Source organism: Anolis sagrei, chromosome 6 (genome assembly GCF_037176765.1).
Source record: "Anolis sagrei isolate rAnoSag1 chromosome 6, rAnoSag1.mat, whole genome shotgun sequence".
NCBI lineage: Eukaryota > Metazoa > Chordata > Lepidosauria > Squamata > Dactyloidae > Anolis > Anolis sagrei.
Genome location: NC_090026.1, coordinates 84,185,951 through 84,204,313, shown reverse-complemented (window position 1 = coordinate 84,204,313; position 18,363 = coordinate 84,185,951). Strand labels below are relative to the sequence as shown.

The 18,363-nt window shown below is 38.2% G+C and overlaps 1 protein-coding gene across 1 annotated transcript in view; it reads right to left on the bottom strand.

Moving 5' to 3' along the window:
- Positions 1–18,026, bottom strand: part of NEK10 (NIMA related kinase 10) — a 97,739-nt gene extending 79,713 nt beyond the window's left edge. The window contains exons 1-11 of the mRNA XM_060781896.2: positions 17,729–18,026; positions 13,737–13,821; positions 13,524–13,622; positions 13,127–13,187; positions 10,708–10,841; positions 9,807–9,905; positions 7,889–7,973; positions 5,956–5,997; positions 3,696–3,774; positions 3,416–3,483; positions 2,029–2,108 (exon numbers count right to left, since the gene is read on the bottom strand). Coding sequence (XP_060637879.2) covers positions 2,029–2,108; positions 3,416–3,483; positions 3,696–3,774; positions 5,956–5,997; positions 7,889–7,973; positions 9,807–9,905; positions 10,708–10,841; positions 13,127–13,187; positions 13,524–13,585 — 710 coding nt within the window. The 5' untranslated portion in view covers positions 13,586–13,622; positions 13,737–13,821; positions 17,729–18,026. The remainder of the gene's footprint in view (positions 1–2,028; positions 2,109–3,415; positions 3,484–3,695; positions 3,775–5,955; positions 5,998–7,888; positions 7,974–9,806; positions 9,906–10,707; positions 10,842–13,126; positions 13,188–13,523; positions 13,623–13,736; positions 13,822–17,728) is intronic.
- Positions 18,027–18,363: the final 337 nt, after the last annotated feature.

Genomic DNA, 18,363 nt, shown 5'->3' with positions numbered 1-18,363 from the left:
TGTGATGTATTCTGTCATGATGAAAAGTATCTAAGTTTCAATTCCACTTCAATTAAAACAAACAACTGCCAGCTAACAACATGACTATTATCAAACCTGAAAAAGAGGCCTATACTTTACACTATTTCCTGAGTTGAGAGGCCTGGCATTTGATAAACTGCCAAGAGAAATATGTTGTATAACCCTAGAGCAGCTGTTTCAGAAATGAACTTGTCATTCAAGCACAGTGAACCTTAGCAGTATAATAAGGAGGCTGTAAGTCCTTCCTAAGGCCCAGACATTAAATTATGTTCATTGCATTGCATTTCAGAAGCAAAAAAATCAGTATAAATTCAACAGAACTGATATAATGCAGGAAGCATGGACTTGCTGTTCACTGTATAAGCACAGAATCTCAGTGTTATAGAGATGCATGAATTGCTCCATGCCCCAGGTCACTGCCAATCTAAATTCTGAAACAATTCTGTGAACTTGGGGCTAGTTGGTAATGCATAAATATCAGTATACCATTATCCATATGTGTCAAGGCATAAAAAGAAAATGCAAAAACATTGCAGAATCTGTGACACACGAAAAACTGTAAACCTTGGGTACTAATAGCCTTTTGGGATGCCTCCAGATAAAGGTAGATGCATTTAGTTGCCAAACTAGTCAGTATAATTTTGTGACAAGCTTTTTTCATGGATTTCAGTGGATTCTAAGTATAGTCTAGATCTAGAACTGTAAAATTAAAGTGGTACAGGCTGTGATATTGCATTAAAGGATAAATATATAAAACATAAACATAGTGATTACAGGAGCAGTTAGTGATAACACAAACTTGTTATCTAACTTACTGGTAATCTGTTATGCTAATTTAACATGTATTTTAATTTAAAATGTCCATCTGAGGACTTACTACTGGGGAAACAAAGTGATATCAAAAAATCTGTTGATAAATTCTACTTCATTGTCTTTATCCTGGAGTAGCCTTTTGAAATTATAAGTAGTAAATTAAAGAAAAAGCAGCACTGGAACTCTCACTATTAACTAAGGTGCCATTTTTTTCTTGCAGAGCATTTGCTTTAATTTCAAACTTATCTAAGTACTCTGTAAACAAATCCAAATATGATGCAAAGCAAGTGATCATTACTACAAAGTGTATTGTTATTAAGTTATGTCTATTTATACCCTGCTTTATCTTTCCCGAGGGAGACTCAAAGCGGCTTACATTAAAAGTATGACCACGTAATTTAAAATATACAAATATGCAAACATTAAAACAGAATTAAATGTAACAGTATTAAAAATACAACAGTATGATTCTTTGTATGATTATGCCAATAAGCTTTCCATAGCATTCATGTGATGAATTATCCCTCAATTATCCCACCTTGACCTGCAGGTGTATATAAAAAGTGTTTACATTGGAAAATACATTTTTGTATGATATGAGAGATGCTTCACACTGCAGACTGTAGTTACACAAACTGTAAATAGGCTTAAGCAGAGCTCAGTGTGAACATGTACTCTATTTTTCCATCTATCTATCTGTCTATCTATTGGCAAGAAACCTATGGTTTCATTTCCTCACATCTGAGAAGATATGCCCTCTCTAGGTCTTCAAGGTGATTCTTTGGAACACTTCAACCATAAATTGATCACAGACTAGAAGACTTAGTGATGCCTAGAGAGGTGTTCTCTCTAGGCATTTCCTAAGTTCCCCAGCATAACTTGGCCTTATTCAATAGGGTTTGTTATTACCCACACTTTTCTATATCCACAACAAGTCCTGACACTATCTCTTGCTCAAATGGAGATCATACTATATAACTGAAGAAATCATGCTAAAATGGCTTTCTTCAGTGCACCTTGGAGACATGCCAGTAGATGACCAAACGCAAATTAAGAATATAAAAATAACATATGATTTCATGTTTTCATGAGTTTATAATTAGATTATCAGATTATCAAAATTGCACTCCCATTAAATACATCACTCATTTTTCCAAGCAAAGACAAATCAACAATCATCACACTGGTACTTACCTTTCAGCTAAACTAGTAAGAGCAAGCAATGCACCTAAAAGTACATTATTTTCTCTAGCTCCAAGTAGATTGATTAAAGTCTGAAAAACAATTGTTACATTAATTATCAAAAAGTGAAAAACAAGCTACTGTTTAGCAACTATTACAAACACACTGATGTTTTTAAAACAGAAATTTAGCACATATTGCATTAAACAATTCTTTTTTTGTTTTGTAAAGTCCAAATGGTTATATAGAAATAAAATTGCTTGCAGTTGTGTAAGCCAACAAAATTCCTAAATGATCGCACAAAAAACTCTGGCATTAAAAATATATAAAATCAGATCCTCTTGCTACTGTTGCATGCCATAATAGATGAATTTTTACCCCTATTTTAATACAGGACACATGCTGTAAGTAAAATACATGCAAGTACATGTTCCTCACAGGCAACAATGAAACAGTTCGTAGAAGTTATATGCACTCAACAGATCCAGTTCACACTTAAGCAGCAGCAGTGTGGGACTGTCCATGACATTCTTGACATCTTTTCTGTCACCCTGGAACTATTTAGCTACAGGAACCTTGGGACTGTTTAACCCTATTTCTCACCTAAATATTATCTGTGCTCCCAACTCATCCACAACAAGAAAATAGGAACTACACAACTGATCCTACCCATGTGTCCTTAAAAATAAACTACTCTGGGACAGAAGTAGAAGTTAGGAAATTATTCTCAATCTTATGATGCATCAGTGTAAACTAAACTTAATTTTCATAGGCTTGAAAATGCTGCCTCGGAAACTGATTTAGAATTGTGTCAAGGTGCTCATCCTGGTAGTTTGACATTTTTGTCACTGATGAATTGAGGCATCCAGACTCTCATTGCACAAACAGAAGATCCTATGACCATTCTCATATGTTAGGTGTTCAATAACATCTAAGCCTTGGCTTGTAGTTATTTTTTATAGGAATTGCTTCTATATTAGCCCTCTTTTCTGGAATCCCCATTTTTGTACTAAAGATTCCAGGCAGTCATGCTTTCAAATTACTGGAGTCCAGTATTTTCTCTGTAATCATCCTGATTTTTTAAAAGAAATTTAAAAAGAGGTTGTTTTGATGTGACATTACTTCTATTGCTTTGCTACAGTTTATTAACAACTCAGAATGACAGACTAGCTCAAGGAACTTAGTAAAATGGACAAATCATTCAGCGTTTCAAGGATCATGTGAACTGGATCACCTTACTCTGCTTACTAATTAACTGATTCATCACTTCTGGACCTAATCATAATTTTTAAAAAAGCAATTGCTAAATGTGAAGTAATTCTGTTGAATTAAAAAATTGTTTTGGAAAGCACAAAACTTCCCTCTAAAATGGATTAATTAACAGATACATGTTACTTACCTTATGTGCTCCACTGTTTATAACCCATTCTCTTTGATCTTTAACAGCTGACAGTTTTTGGAAAATATCTGTGGAGTAAGGAAAATTAAGTATGTCACAAGCCTCTGCAAATGAATTAATTTTATTAACTAAGAAAAAACTCTCCAAACCCTAGGTTACAACTCTAAAATAGTAATGTGTAAGGAAGTCACATGATTCTTTGACATTAGTATAAATCACCACTGCAAACTAAACCAAGGTTAATCTTGAGAAAGGGGAAAGTCTTGAGATTCAAACTTACATGTCAGATTGACCAATTTGTCTATATTATGTTGTTGCTCTCCATAGCCAAGATAGTCATTTGCTACTGCATCCATATACTATAGATCAGAAAACATTAAAATGTGTTATTACACTGTGGAAAGTAATAGAAAGTAATTTTAAAAATAAAGTACACATGGATCAACAGTAGATGGCACACTTGGTTTACATGTATTGCAAAGTATTTACAAAAATATAGTTACAATACTAGGAAAACTCTCTGAAATTGCTACAAAAATACATTCCTACAATAAACTGTAATGCACGACTCTGTGGTTTCTTTATCCAATGTTTTTCTTGCAAGGAAGTGTGCAAAGCACAAGTTTTGTCATCTTTATTTGAAGTTGGAGAAAGACACGTCAGAATCTGCAAAAACTTTTCTTGATTAACATAAACAATATCTAGTTATTTAGGCCAAAAATTGGGCTTGTTATGAGCCAGTTTGATAGGTAGTAGATCATAAACATGCTTTCTAGGAATGGTTGCTCTGTTCTTCTGCTTCAATTATTGTTACTTAAAAGGTAAGATTCTGTTTAAGGAATAGTTTAAAAAACAATTAGAAACAATTCTAATTTGCTTCTCCAAAACATAGTAACAATTGTTGTACATAGTAAGAGGAATGTAGTAATCATATCTAAAACTGGCACTAAGCTCAAAGCATAGGTTTAGGGAAATTACTGGGCTGCTGTTAATAGAAGCACTAGCAACAATTTCACTATTTACAGATTATGGGTTTATTACATTACAGACATGGAGCCCCCGGTAGTGCAATGGGTAAAACCCTTGTGCCGACAGGACTGAAGACTGACAGGTCAGCGGTTTGAATCCGGGGAGAGAGGATTGAGCTCCCCATGCGGGGACAAGAGAGAAGCCTCCCACAAGGATGGTAAAACATCAAACATCGGGGTGTCCCCTGGGCAATTTTGCAGATGGCCAATTCTCTCACACCAGAAGTGACTTGCAAGTCACTTCTCAAGTCACTCCTGACACGAAAAAAAGTTCAGACAGGATTAACTAGCCTCCTCTTAGCCTTTACTAAAATGGTAAAGAACCATAGAAAAAGGTTTAAATAAATAGTAGGTTGAAATCTTTAATATGGGAATGAGAAACCCTGGCTTTTCAGATGCTGATAAGACTATAATCCCAATTACTCTGGGAAACTAGATATGCTGAGCAGATCTGATAAGATAATATCTAGAGGGCTACGGTTTTCTTACATCTGCTTCCACGTGGCCAACTAAAACAGGATAAAATGGTGGGAAATCTTTTGAATTCAACAAAAGTGGATGTGGAAGACAGCTATTTTAATTTGTTTAATGAACTTCTAGTGGGAATATAGAAAAAAACAAACTGCAAGATTCTTCATGGCTCTTCTCTCCCACCTCCCTTCTGGCCCTCTTTTTTGCTTAACTCCTAGTCCCAAGAAGAGCTATGACTAACTCTAAAGCTTGCTCACTATAGCTTTCTGTTGGTTTTACAGACGTAACATGAGTAGTATAAATATGAATAAAATATACTTTAAAAGGCTGAATTTAAAGTTAGTGCATTTATTGATAAAAAGAGCACTGTACGCAGCAAGCATGTGTTAACTGTTTCTTATTGTTGTGTGCCTTCAAGTCATTTCGAACTGATGGTGACCCTAAGGTGAACCTATGATGAGTTTTCCTTGGCAAGATTTGTTCTGAGGAGGATTGCCTTTTCCTCCTGCTGAGATTGTGACTTGCCAAAAGTCACAGTTGGTTTCTATGGCTCTGCGGGGATTCAAATTCTGGTCTTCAGAATTGTTGCTCAATGCTTCAAACCACGACACCACACTGACTCTCTTAACTGTTTCTACACCACGTTGGCTATCTAAGCTATTTCTACGATACTCAAACTGTATGTTTCAATTCCTGTTTTTTTCTCCCAACAGACATCCAATTATAAAGAATAAGCCAGATGGCCCAACCTAGCAGGTCGGGCAATTCCGCTCTTTCACAAAGAGAAATTCTCTTTTTTCTGAAGCAAGCCACTTAAGGGTTTAACCAAATTATAAAGGAGTCACTGCTGTAATGCAGTTGAACTGCGGGAAACATTGTTTTGCAGTTCCATAGAAACAGGAAATATTGCATGTGCTTAGTGTGGCTTGCACAACTTACTCTTCAAAAGCAACAATGACCTGCTTCGTTGTAATGTCAGATCTTTATACATTGCAAGTTAATGTGTGATTAAATATGAGGGGCAAGACAAGAAATGGTTACCTGAGCCAAGCTTTCAATCCCACCCAGGTTGTGGAGAGCTTCCTAGTTGAGAGGAAATAAGTAGAACAAACTAAGTATGTTAATCTTCCAAATGATCATAGGCATCCTAGCACCTACACTAGCAGGTCACTCTAGGTCCACTAACTTTCATTTAATTGATGTCACAATCTTAAGCTCATAGTGTGGATATCAGAGGAAGCTGGATCAAGCTTTGATCTCAGAAGCTTAGCTGCAGGCAAGATTCTTGGCTGTCCAGCACAGAATCAATTACTTGATGGGGGTGTTGTGAGGTTGCCTTTTCCCATCTGCAAGAAAAGTTCCTTTTTCTTGTGTGCATGCTGCTCAGTATGAAAGATGTTTTCTCTGTGTTGCAATGTAGTTTCCCTGCTCCCTTCCGAACTGAATACTACCTGTGTCTTCTCTCGGTAGTATTGGGATGTCTGTTGCTTTCTGTCTGGCATCCTCTCTGGCTTAATCATATGCAGGATAAATGTGTCCCTTATGGTCCTCTGTATATGTGGATAGTAGTGGTAGTGCAGAGTCCATAAACTCAGTGGCAGGATTAGATGTGACGCATGGGAGGTAGGTCTTGCTCTCTGGGATAGTTATATTGATGGTCAATCTGCAAAAGCACGAGGCATGCTGTTTTCTAGGTATAATAGCTGCTTTTCACTCGCATGCTTCTGAAATTAGCTCTACCATGCTCAAAGAAAGCTGAAATGTGGTGTCTCATTTGGGCTGACATTGTGCTGAGTACAACCTTGGATGCTTTGTGCTGTAAGCCTCATTTCACCTCATTTGGTCAACACCGTTATCTCTGAATATGTTTTCTGGGCTTTCTGTATTTGCAACTTAAAAGATCAGTACTTTTCCACACTCACATTGAAAGACTGAGAATGTTTACCACTTTCATTGTCCATTTCTCACCTGCAGGATCTGAACCAATCTGAATTACACTTATATTAAAATTAAGACCCATGTTATTCATCACGCCTCATTTCACAGATTGTGCAGAATCTCTGAGCATTTCCAGTGAATATGTGTCTATTGTTATTCTTATTAGAACAAAACAGCCCTGCAAGGAGGCAAGCATAACAAGGGTTCAAACAGTGACACGGTTACTCATAATTTGGACAGAATGGTGAGGAGTTATAGGAGGTGGAGTAACCATTCAGTCCTGGTAAAAGAGAGTTATAAACAAAAGCTTGCCAAGAGTTCTTTTGTCTCCATCCCAGTCTTTGTTTTGTGTTGGTCTTTGCTCACTCAGCCAGTGAAGGTCTTGGCAAATGCTGTGTTTCCTATCATAATGATAGCATGGAGGCTGTAAAATAATGTGTGTGTCTGTGTGTGAACAGACTACAGAGTAGTTAGCTAGATGTACAGGGATTTCAATTATTTCCATAGATTTGTCCTTGGTATAAATGAGATGCTCTTATTTTACCTTAAATTTGCACTTAGAGTAGTGCAATGATCCTATGCCTTTGTGATGCAAACATTCTTGTTTAAGAGTTTTATTTTTCCTCAACTTCCCAATGCTTGACTTTCTAGATATGTGTGACCAGAATACCCAGCTAGGGAGAAAAAGTGTTCAGGTTAGTTACGCCTTCTAGGAGAGGAGAGTAGGGAAAGATTCCCCCTATTTAAAGCCTCCTCGGTCAGCTAGAGAGAGGAGGACCTGATTTGTGGAACAAGAAGTTTCTAATTCACATCTCTTTTTCTCACAAAGAAAGAAAAGATAGGACTAAGACGTTTCTCCAGTTATATTGTTGACATGTTAAAAGGATGTGCTAAATACAGGACTTGGCAAATGATGTACATCAGTTTACTAGCTTAATATAAAATAGTGCTGTTCTACTAAACTGCTGAATTTAATATCACCTTTCAACAAAAACTGTGCTATATTCTGATTTTATTTGTCCACAGAGAAACCTACCTGATAGCATGCATCTCTCATTAACAATCTCACACAAATTAAAATTCTCAGGAAATGGGTAGATGAAGCTCGGTTAGCCCACTCCCTGCAATAAGCAGATAAAACAACATGCCATTCACTCTCTGTTCAAATTGAAAAAAATCCATAGAACAAACTAGTTTGAAATTCTTTTTAACAATATTCATGCAATAATAATAATAATAATAATAATAATAAATACTTTATTTATATACTGCCCTATATCCCTGAAGGAATTTAAGGCAATTATCAACATCTAAGACAAAATATTCAATTACCAAGAAGAAAATCATACAGACAGATTTTAAAAAAACATAAAACAGAGGAATCCTGCTAAAACACAACAATAAAAATTTAAACCGATTGCAGCTATCACTCCATCAGATGAGGTTCAACAAAACCTATGGCCAGAAGTACAAAATGGGCATGTCAACTACAAAAGGGCTGGGCAAGGAATAGTTCAACAGCGTATCATAGGGATGGGGATGTGGAGAAAGTGCAGAACAAAGTACTAACTGACAACCTAGGAAGTAATCATCCAGGTTTTCAGGTCCCTATGAAAGGTGGACAGTGCGAGGGCCTGCTTAATCTCTCTGGGGGGGGGGGGGTGTTCCAAGTCAAGGGGCCACCACTGAGAAGGCCCTCTCCCTCATCCCAACCAGCCATGCTTATGACGGTCGTGGAAGCAAGAGAAGGGTGGCCCCAGCAGATATTAACATCAACGCCGGTTCATAGAGGCATATGCAGTCATGAAGATACACACAATATTGCACACAATTTGCATTTATTTATTTATTTATTTAGAACATTTATCTTCTCATCCCCAGGGGAGGGGGGAGACTCAGGACAGCTCACAATCAACAGTCATTAGATGCCCAGCAAACAGTAGTAATAAAATCAGTTAAAACATTAATTAAAACAGTATGTTAAAATATCCATTTAAAAGTTAACAAATCCAAGTCCAAATCCAAATCCATATCCAAAGTCATAGTCTGACTTGTATCTCAATTATTTCAGTCTAAACTACTAAAATTTCATTGAAATGCACTGAATCTTTAATTTAAAATACTGTATTGTTTAGACCAGCATTATAATTTGAGATTTGACATCAACATAACACAGAAATAAAAAAGCATACAGTCTGTAAACTTGTCAGTTATATGAATATTCAGATAGAGTTTTATATTAATTTATTTTATATGTATAAGTAAAGGAATAATGAACAATTTTGTTCTTGGCTATGGATGGGCCTTCCTCAGGGTATATGGTAAAGTATCTGTATAAATACAATGCAAAACATTTGTTTGTATTTTCACTTCTCTCATTCCCTCCCAGAAACAGAGATGGTTGATTACTGTGCCAGGTCAATTCCATACTGGGAATCAAGCCAAAGGCTAAAAATAATATGATAAAAATAAAGACCACGTTGCAGTGGATGCAAGTAGTCTCCCAAGACCTGAGTTAGTCTGTGTAATCTCTCTGGACAAAAAAGTTTACCAGACTCAATCGCGCTTTTCCACATTCTCACAAGAATTCAATTTAAAATAAAATAAAACAAGATTAAGGAGGAGATTCAAAGGCTGATTTGATTTCATGTAGAGAATACACTCCTTTCAACCATTTAACAACTGATTACAATAAGTGTTAACTTCAGTTAACTTTAAACCATAGCATGATGTCTACTATACACTTGAAGAAAGTCGGGGAAACTTTCTATGTTGACTACAAAAAAAAAACTAGATTCAATCACACATGAAGACATGAAGACCGCCCTGTGTGGTGGTTTGTGGGAAGCTTTACCCCTTGCCCTGTGCCCACCCTTGTTATTGTGTGCTTTTGGGTCCTGATATTGAGAGAAAAGAAGGATATAAATGAAACAAACAAAACACATGTTTCCTACCTGCAAATAAGACGGTTCTTAACCAAAGCTGTGAAGATATCTTGAAACAACTCATGCTGTGGATGCTGGCTAAAATTTCTTTCATTCTTGTAATTCATACTAAAAACACGAACACAGTACAGGTATAAGCTAACAAAGTCTCTCTTAAGGAAGATGTTTTAATCAAAGTCTTTTGTATTCACCCAGCCTTCCCCTTTTTTCTCTTGTCTACCTGAAGGTTTTTTGATAGCACTGGAATTGGCAGGATGGTTTTTTAAAATAAAAAAACGGACTTTTGATGCCAGGTTCAGATAGTATGTCTCCAGTAAACAATGCAATAAAGTTTGAGCTGGGGAAAATATATTTTTACTGTAGGCGATCCTGCTGTAAGTGTGTGTACCTGCCTACAACAGGCAAGGTAAACAACAGCTGATTCTATAATCCTTTACTGAGCATGCATGAACAACAAAAGGGTGACTAGATAAGGCTGGACTTACTGCTGACAAATACCAACTGAAGGAGGAGAGGTGTCCTCCCACCCATGTAATCTGTTCTGAGAATGGATATGCAGTCAAGTTCATACTAGAAAGAGTAACACCTTGATGAAAATAAACTCCGACATGGTACTACTGTGCTACCTGAAAGTGTGAATTCCTGGACAAATCTCCACCTACCAGAAGAGATTTCTGGAATACAATCTCTTCCTGAAATTCAGTGATACATGTACACTAGAATTCAGGATGATCGGGTCATAATTTCTAATCAGTCTTTATATATAAGTCAGTAATAAATATTAATGTCACTTTAAGCTAAAAGTTCAAGAATACATTCAGTAGCAAAATGGGAAAGGAACCGTATATGATAGGAATTCATTGGACCCACAAAAACAATGTAAACATTTATTATCTTCAGTGTGTTATACCTAAAGCGTTCAAGTTCAACAGCTTCAGTTGATTCTTGCCATTGACCTCTACATCTCTCTCCAGAAGTGTTGCTGCAGTATTGCTCAGACTTCACCATACTATTATTAGAACATTCAAAATTAAGAGCTGGCAGCTGCAAATGCAAGGGAGATTTAATATTAGGCAAATGACGTAAAGTAATTAAGAAAGACTCACAAATATTCATGATTGTTACTAGGACACTAAGTCACTTACTTGGTGCTAATACACACAGCAGTTTTAAAGAGCTAATATGCACAGCAATTTAAAAGGCACCCTGGAGTTCTTAATGCCTCTTCTCTATGGTTGGATGCAGATATGAAGAGATGCAGAACCCATATCGAAGAGAATACTGAGAGGAAAAGATTATGAGGACACACTAGGCACTCTCACAATAACAACAGGCAAAGTATAGAAAGATAGAAGCAGCATAGTCTTTCCCTTGTACTGTTTAACTCCACGTAAAAGAGAAAGAAACTTGAATCCTACTTAACTTCTCATGAAATCTCCACAAAAACAGACATAAAACTGAGATATTTTCAAAAACCTTCCTGATGCAAGAATAACCGTCTTAATGGATAATGCAGAAGTACTGTTTCTGGAAATGTTAATGCAACAGAAGAGGGAGGCAAGAAGGTCTCCTCCACATGCATTCATCAAGATCTTCCCAGCTTAGCCTCCTTCCCAGCCTCTTTCCCCCTGCTGTGCCTGGCATCTCCACATGTAACTGAGTTACAAGAGAGGGAGGCAGGAGAGAAAGAGTCAGGAAGAGTGAATATGCCCCCTGGGAACTGTGGAGGTGATACAAACCCCCTGGAAACTACAGCAATTACAGCAACCCCATTAGGAACTGTTGCTGTAACAATGACAATGGCCGCCTAGGAACCATGGTGGTGGCAACAGCACCCTCTCCCTTCTCCCTGGCCCCTTGCTGCCATTGAGCAGGTCCTAGATGTATTCGTAGATTTTCATGACGGTCCTCCAAGCTTAAGCTCCACAAATGTAGGGACCTGAGTCTATCTATTTAGAGTAAGTATCATCATTCACCTCTCATTCATGGATTCACCAGAAGTAAAAGTCAATCATTATATTTAATAGCAAACCAAAAAAGCTTGCCTTTCTGTGAAAATATGGCCTTGGGAATTAAATAAATATCATAAATGTATTATAGACTTATATCCAACCTAAACTTCTTTTACTACTTTAACAACATAAACATTAAAAAGGAGCAGTTTTATGCCTGTTTGCTCTTATGCAAAATGAACTTAACATAGAACTTCAATGTTATACAAAGTGACTCAAAAGTAAGTCCCACAGAGTTCAATGCATTACTGAGAGTTACTCCCAACTGAGGGCCCTTCCACACAGACATATAACCCAGAATATCAAGGCAGAATAACCCACAATATCTGCTTTCAACTGGGTTATCTGAGTCCACACTGCCATATATTCCAGTTCCAAGCAGATAATGTGGGATTTTATTCAGCTGTGTGGAAGAAGTCTAAGTGACCATAATATTAAGAGCCTTAATTTGATAAGGACAACAGAAACTGGGCCCATGCTTCTAACATGTTCACACTAGATTAAAAATCTCCAAAAGATGGCAAGCAATAATTATGAAGACACGAAAGACCATGCATGATACTCTCAGGGCCCTTCCACACAGCGCTATATCCCAGAAAATACAGGCAAAAAATCCCACATTATCTTAGTGTGGACTCAGATAACCCAGTTCAAAGCAGATATTGTGGGATTTTCTGCCTTAGTATTCTGGGATATAGGCTGTGTGGAAGGCTCCTCAGAAGACGGCACTCTGTGCACAATATCTCCAGGAGTCACTCTAATGCTGTAGAGTATGTTGCACAAATTCCTCACACTATTCATGGAATTGAATAAACTTTTGTTTTAATATTTTTCTGGGACTGCAAAAAAAAAAAAAGAGGTGGGAGATACATGTAATGAATGGACCATGTACTTAGTAACTCTGCATTATGGAGTACAAGAGCAGAGATTTATTGAGAGAGGGAGGAAAGAGCAGGCTGTTTCTCTATTGCTGTTTTCAACAAGTGAGTGTAAAACTGACAACATTTAGTACAGCAACAAAGAATGTAGTACCTGCCCTCATTGCAGCCTAAGGATGTTGTCTTTTTATACTTTCTAAAAATCTCTAGTTACTTTGTAAGCAAAACTAAGAAAAGAAAACACAAAAAATATAACTCTACATTTCTATGAGTCATTGTACAATAACAGAGTTTGAAACCAGAAAGTTAACTGTGGAAAGGAAAGATTAAAAAATATTTTAACCTCATGTTTTGCATTAAGAAACAGATCAATAAAACAAAATTAACTGTTGTTCACTTTAATAAAGTGACAGGTCAAACAAAGGTTATTGAAAAATACCTGTTGTTTGCTTGATTGTACATTTAGAAGTGCAAGAAGCCTTTTAAGATCAGAGTAATCCCTAGAAGAAAAATAAATTTTGAATGTATTAGCAACACATTACTACATCACCTCTTTTTGTTAATATATAATGAAAAATAATATTCATGTTGATATCTGTATGAAGGACATTATTTGAGGTATTGCCTGAGCTGCCTACCCTTTCCCCCTCTCAACATGTTTGTATACATGCCTTAAGCACTCATTGTCTCTGTCAAAGTTAAAACACTCTGAATAAACTTGGTGACCAGAGTAACAGTTACCAAGTACACATAGCATTTCAGATTAAACTGTTCTGTTCAGCAGCTGGTGCACATACCAGAGAGCCATGACTGACATTTAGTGAAAAGCACAGTACCCTTGAGGTATAGTATCTGTTGTCTTTTCTGAGGTCTTCACCTTCTTGAGTTGATCAGGCATTGTATAACATCAAGGAATCAAGATGAACACATTGTGTCTTTAAATAGATAACAAAATGAAAAGAATGCAGTTATGGTTTTGTCAATAAGTGAAGGTCAACAGAAAAAGAAACTTGAGAGTTTGTAATAGATCAAGCATTCAAAATACAAACCTGGAATTAAAAGCACTCTTTTAGTCTGGCCCACCAGTCCACATTTACTAGTGAGATGGGAGATGGGGTGTTATTTCAAAGGCACCTGAAAAGGGTAAACACCAGATATCACAAATCCCATTTCAGATATCACTCCCTTTCAGATTAATTTTCTGTCCAGCAGATGGGTGGTGGGTTGCTGGTGTCCAAGACACACAAATGCAAAGTACACTTGGAAACACAAAATTTATTGAGTAGATCTTTCAGATCTTGGTCACAAATAATATGAAATCACAATATCCATTTCTTTGGTATCTTGTTTCATAGAGATCATTAAGAAGGAAATTTGAGTGGGATCTAAAAGCATTTTAAAGGACTTTTTGAATAGTACTTATTTATTCTAGAATGAGAACATTCCAAGAGCTGCTTCCCTAAAAAAAATAATTAAATGCTGATTTAGAAATCATTGCCCATTAGCCTTTCCCAGAATTAAAAAGAAATGTGCTATATCCAATACCAAGTTAAAGTCTCTAAGTGCACTGATCCAATTGTACTTGCTTGGCCCTGTGACTTTCTTCCCTATATTTGAAACACTGGGCCAAGGTTGAGGTGAGCAAAAAGCAGATGAGGATAGGTTTTTGCTGATGTAGTGAAAACATGCTTAAGTGTGATGATAAAAATAGATACAGTGACCTACCTTCCACACTTAACCTACGCAGATGCGTTGCAGCAAGATGTTCCAAAATGGAATGACCTTTTTTCAAATATTGTCAAAAATAACACACCCACATACATGAACTATTGAGAGCTAGATTACATTTCTAGTAACAAAATGTAATGCAAATGCAAATTATGTTAGGCTCGTCAAACCACCTAGAAGCCTTAATCATAGAAAACAATCTCCAAAGAAGGAATAGACTTTTAACCCAGGGCCCTTCCATACAGCCCTGTATCCCAGAATATTAAGGCAGAAAATCCCACAATATCAACTTTTAACAGATAATGTGGAATTTCTTGCCTTGATATTCTAGGATATGGGGATGTGTGGAAGGGCCGCCACACAGAGACAATGTAAGACAGATACTGTGGGATTTTCTGCCTTGATATGCTAAAGTCTTTCTGTGTGGAAGGGCCCTGCGTCCACAGTGCCATACATTCCAGTTAAAAGCAGATAATGTTGGGTTTTATTCAGCTGTGTGGCACTGAGGGCCCTTCCACACTGCCCAATATTCCAGGATCAGATCCCAGATTGACTGCTTATCTCAGTGGCACTGGGGACTCATATATATTCAGCTGTGTGGCACTGAGGGCCCTTCCACACTGCCCAATATTCCAGGATCAGATCCCAGATTGTCTGCTTATCTCAGTGGCACTGTGGACTCATATAATCCAGTTAAAGCAGAGAATCTAGGATCAGGTCCTGGGATATAGGGGCAGTGTGGAAGGAGCCTTAATTTCTTATGGGGAAGAATGTGTTTTGTAAACTTTTTTTTTGCATTAATGGGCACCCAAAACATATAGAAATAAGGGAACAAATTATGAGATAACTTTAAGCCTTTTCTGTTTATTTGCATTTCTGCCTTTAAATTAACCTTCTTTGGCTTTTAAAATTATTGCTATATATTCTTTAAACATTGATTTTATTGTATGGCAGGTTGAAATGATCAGATATAGTGTAAAATATTTTAAACATTTTATAAATTTACTTAGTATTAGGATTGTTAGAGTAAAAACTGGAAATGGTTCCAGATGTGAGGAAGAGGAAATTTCAGCTGGTATTGCTCATTACTTAGGGCCCTTCCAGACAGGCCCTAAACCCCAGGATCTGATCCCAGTTTTGTTTTTGTTTTGTTTTTGTTTTTTGCTTTAAACTGGATTATATGAGTCTGCACCACCAGATAATCTGGGATAAACAGAATATCTGGGATTAGATCCTGGGATATACGACCTGTCTGGAAGGGCCCTTGACTGCCTGGTGAGCAAGCAATAATTATTGGCTGCATGGTGAGCAAGTTGAAAGTCGTCTACAAATCCGATAAAGGAGAAATGGCATTCTTCACTTGAACAGGGGCACTGATCCCAGGGTGTCTCTCTCTCTCTCTATGTATATTTACATACACAGTAGACTTTCAGTTAACTGGCACTCATGGCAATTTGTAGATTTTGGATAAATGTAGTTTTTGGTCACTTGAGGGTGTCTATTGAAAATAGACCTAACTATAGCTCTTACTATGAAAAGGCAAAGGTTTCCCCTGACATTAAGTCTCGTCGTGTCTGACTCTGGAGTCTGGTGCTCATCTCAATTTCTAAGCTGAAGAGCTAGCATTGTCCATAGACGCCTCCAAGTTCATGTAGCCGGCATGACTGCATGGAGCACCTTTACCTTCCTGCAGAAGTGGTACCTATTGATATACTCACACTTGCATATTTTCAAACTACTAGGTTGGCAGAAGCTGTGCCTAATGGTGGGAGCTCAGCCTGGTTCCCAGATTAGAACCATTAACCTTTCAGTCAGCAAGTTCAGCAGCTTAGCAGTTTAACCCACCGTGCCACCAGGTGGCTCCAGCCCATACTATAGTATATAATAAACTCTGTATTGACAATATTAATACTGAAATATAGTAATTAAGAGCAAATTAAGACAAATGAAGACAAACTGAACTTAATGTAACAGTTTTACTTCTTTATAAAAACTGCTGTGTGAATTGAGGTTTTTTTAAACTTTTTCTTCGGTGACTTGAATGTTCTGTTTGCATGAGTTCCAGTTAAATGACAGTCTATTGTAAATATACAGGGCCCTCCAAACAGGCCTGTGCTCTGCCAGAGGCCTAGACTAACCTGCTATCATAGGACGTCATGACTTCCTATAAAAGATCATAATGTTTGGTAAGCTAGAAGGCAGTAGGAAAAGCAAGTAACGACATTCCAGATTGAGAAACTCAGGTTGCAACTGTTGAGTCTGCACAATCTGAGCAGGGCTGTTGATGACAGGTGAAAGGTGAGTCCACTCCGTAGAATTAATGCAGTTTGACGCCACTGTCATGGCTCAATGCTACAGAATCATGGGGGTTGTTGTTTGACAAGGTCTTTAACCTTTTTCTTTTAACATTTCTGGAGCCTTAGGTAAAATGAAATGTTTCCCCTTGACATTAAGTCTATTCGTGTCCAACTCTGGGACTGGTGCTGCTCATCTCCATTTCTAATACTGATGTTTAATGATTTATGTTACAATTGTTTTTAATTGCCCTATACTTGTCTCGTGATGTTTTGTATCGATGTTGTTCACCGCTTTGAGTCGCCTGAGGGCTGAGAAAAACGGTATATAAATAAAGTAAATAAATAAATAATAAATAATCCAAAGAGCCGGCGTTGTCCATAGATACCTCCAAGGTCATGTGGCCAGCATGACTGCATGGAGCTCAGTTACCTTCCCACCGGAGCGGTACCTATTGATCTACTCACATTTGCATGTTTTTGAACTGCTAGGTTGGCAGAAGCGGGAGCTAACAGCGGGAGCTCACCCCACTCCTGGAATTCGAACTGCCAACCTGTCAGTAAGTTCAGCAGCTCAGCAGTTTAACCCACTGCACCACCGGGGGGGGGGGGGCAGATGGTGAAACTCAATCAAGGAGACTGCAACTGTTGAGTCTGCATGACCTGAGCAGGCCTGTTGATGACAGGCGAAGGGCGTGTCCACACCGTAGAATTAATGCAGTTTGATACCACTGTCATGACTCAATGCTACAGAATCATGGGGGTTGTAGTTTGACAAGGTCTTTAAGCTTTCCTGTCAAACAGTTCTGGGGTCTAACCTAACTGCAGTTCCCAGGGTTCCATAGCCTTGAGACATGGCAGTCAAAGCGATGTCAAACTGAATTAATTCTACAGTGTAGATGCGCCTTTAAAGGTCGACTTCAAGGTAGATCATAACTAGAGCTGTAATACACAAACAAGACGTGTTTTGGGGTTTCTCTCCAAGTCAGCCCCCCCCCCCCTTCGCCCTTTCTACTCACGTGGCGCCACCACCGCAAGACTGTTTATTATGACTCCTAACTCAAGCCAAAAAAAAAAAAAAATACAAACACCACCACAGCCTCACGTTCCTATCGAGCGAGCCAACCGAAATATACCCCAGCCAATCCAAGCGGTCCTTCTTCCGCAAGGTCATCCGCTGCGGCCAATGGGAAGGCGGGATAGTGACGCGCGGAAGGACTCCAGGGAAACGGATAACGCCAGCGCTGTTGCCATAGGGACGGGAAAGCATCCTGAGGATTGGGAGGAGGGGAGAAAAGGCCGCATTGCAAAAGCTCGCGGTGGGCGTGGCTAGGTGGGTGACGTCACAAGTTAGCGTCCGGCCACACCCCGTGCTCTCTGATTGGCTAATGCTCCCTTCTTCTTTTAAAAGCGGAAGAAGCAGAGGGGAAAACGTAGTCAGTACTTTCCTTCAAGACAGAGAAGCTTGCTTGTGGGCGGATGCCACGTTGCTGGTAAAGGCCTCCTAGGCCAAGAGAAATCAAGCCCACACCTGGAATACTGTGTCCAATTCTGGGCACCACAATTGAAGAAAGATATTGACAAGATGGAATGTGTCCAGAGGAGGGAGACTAAAATGATCAAGGGTCTGGAGAACAAGCCCTATGAGGAGCGG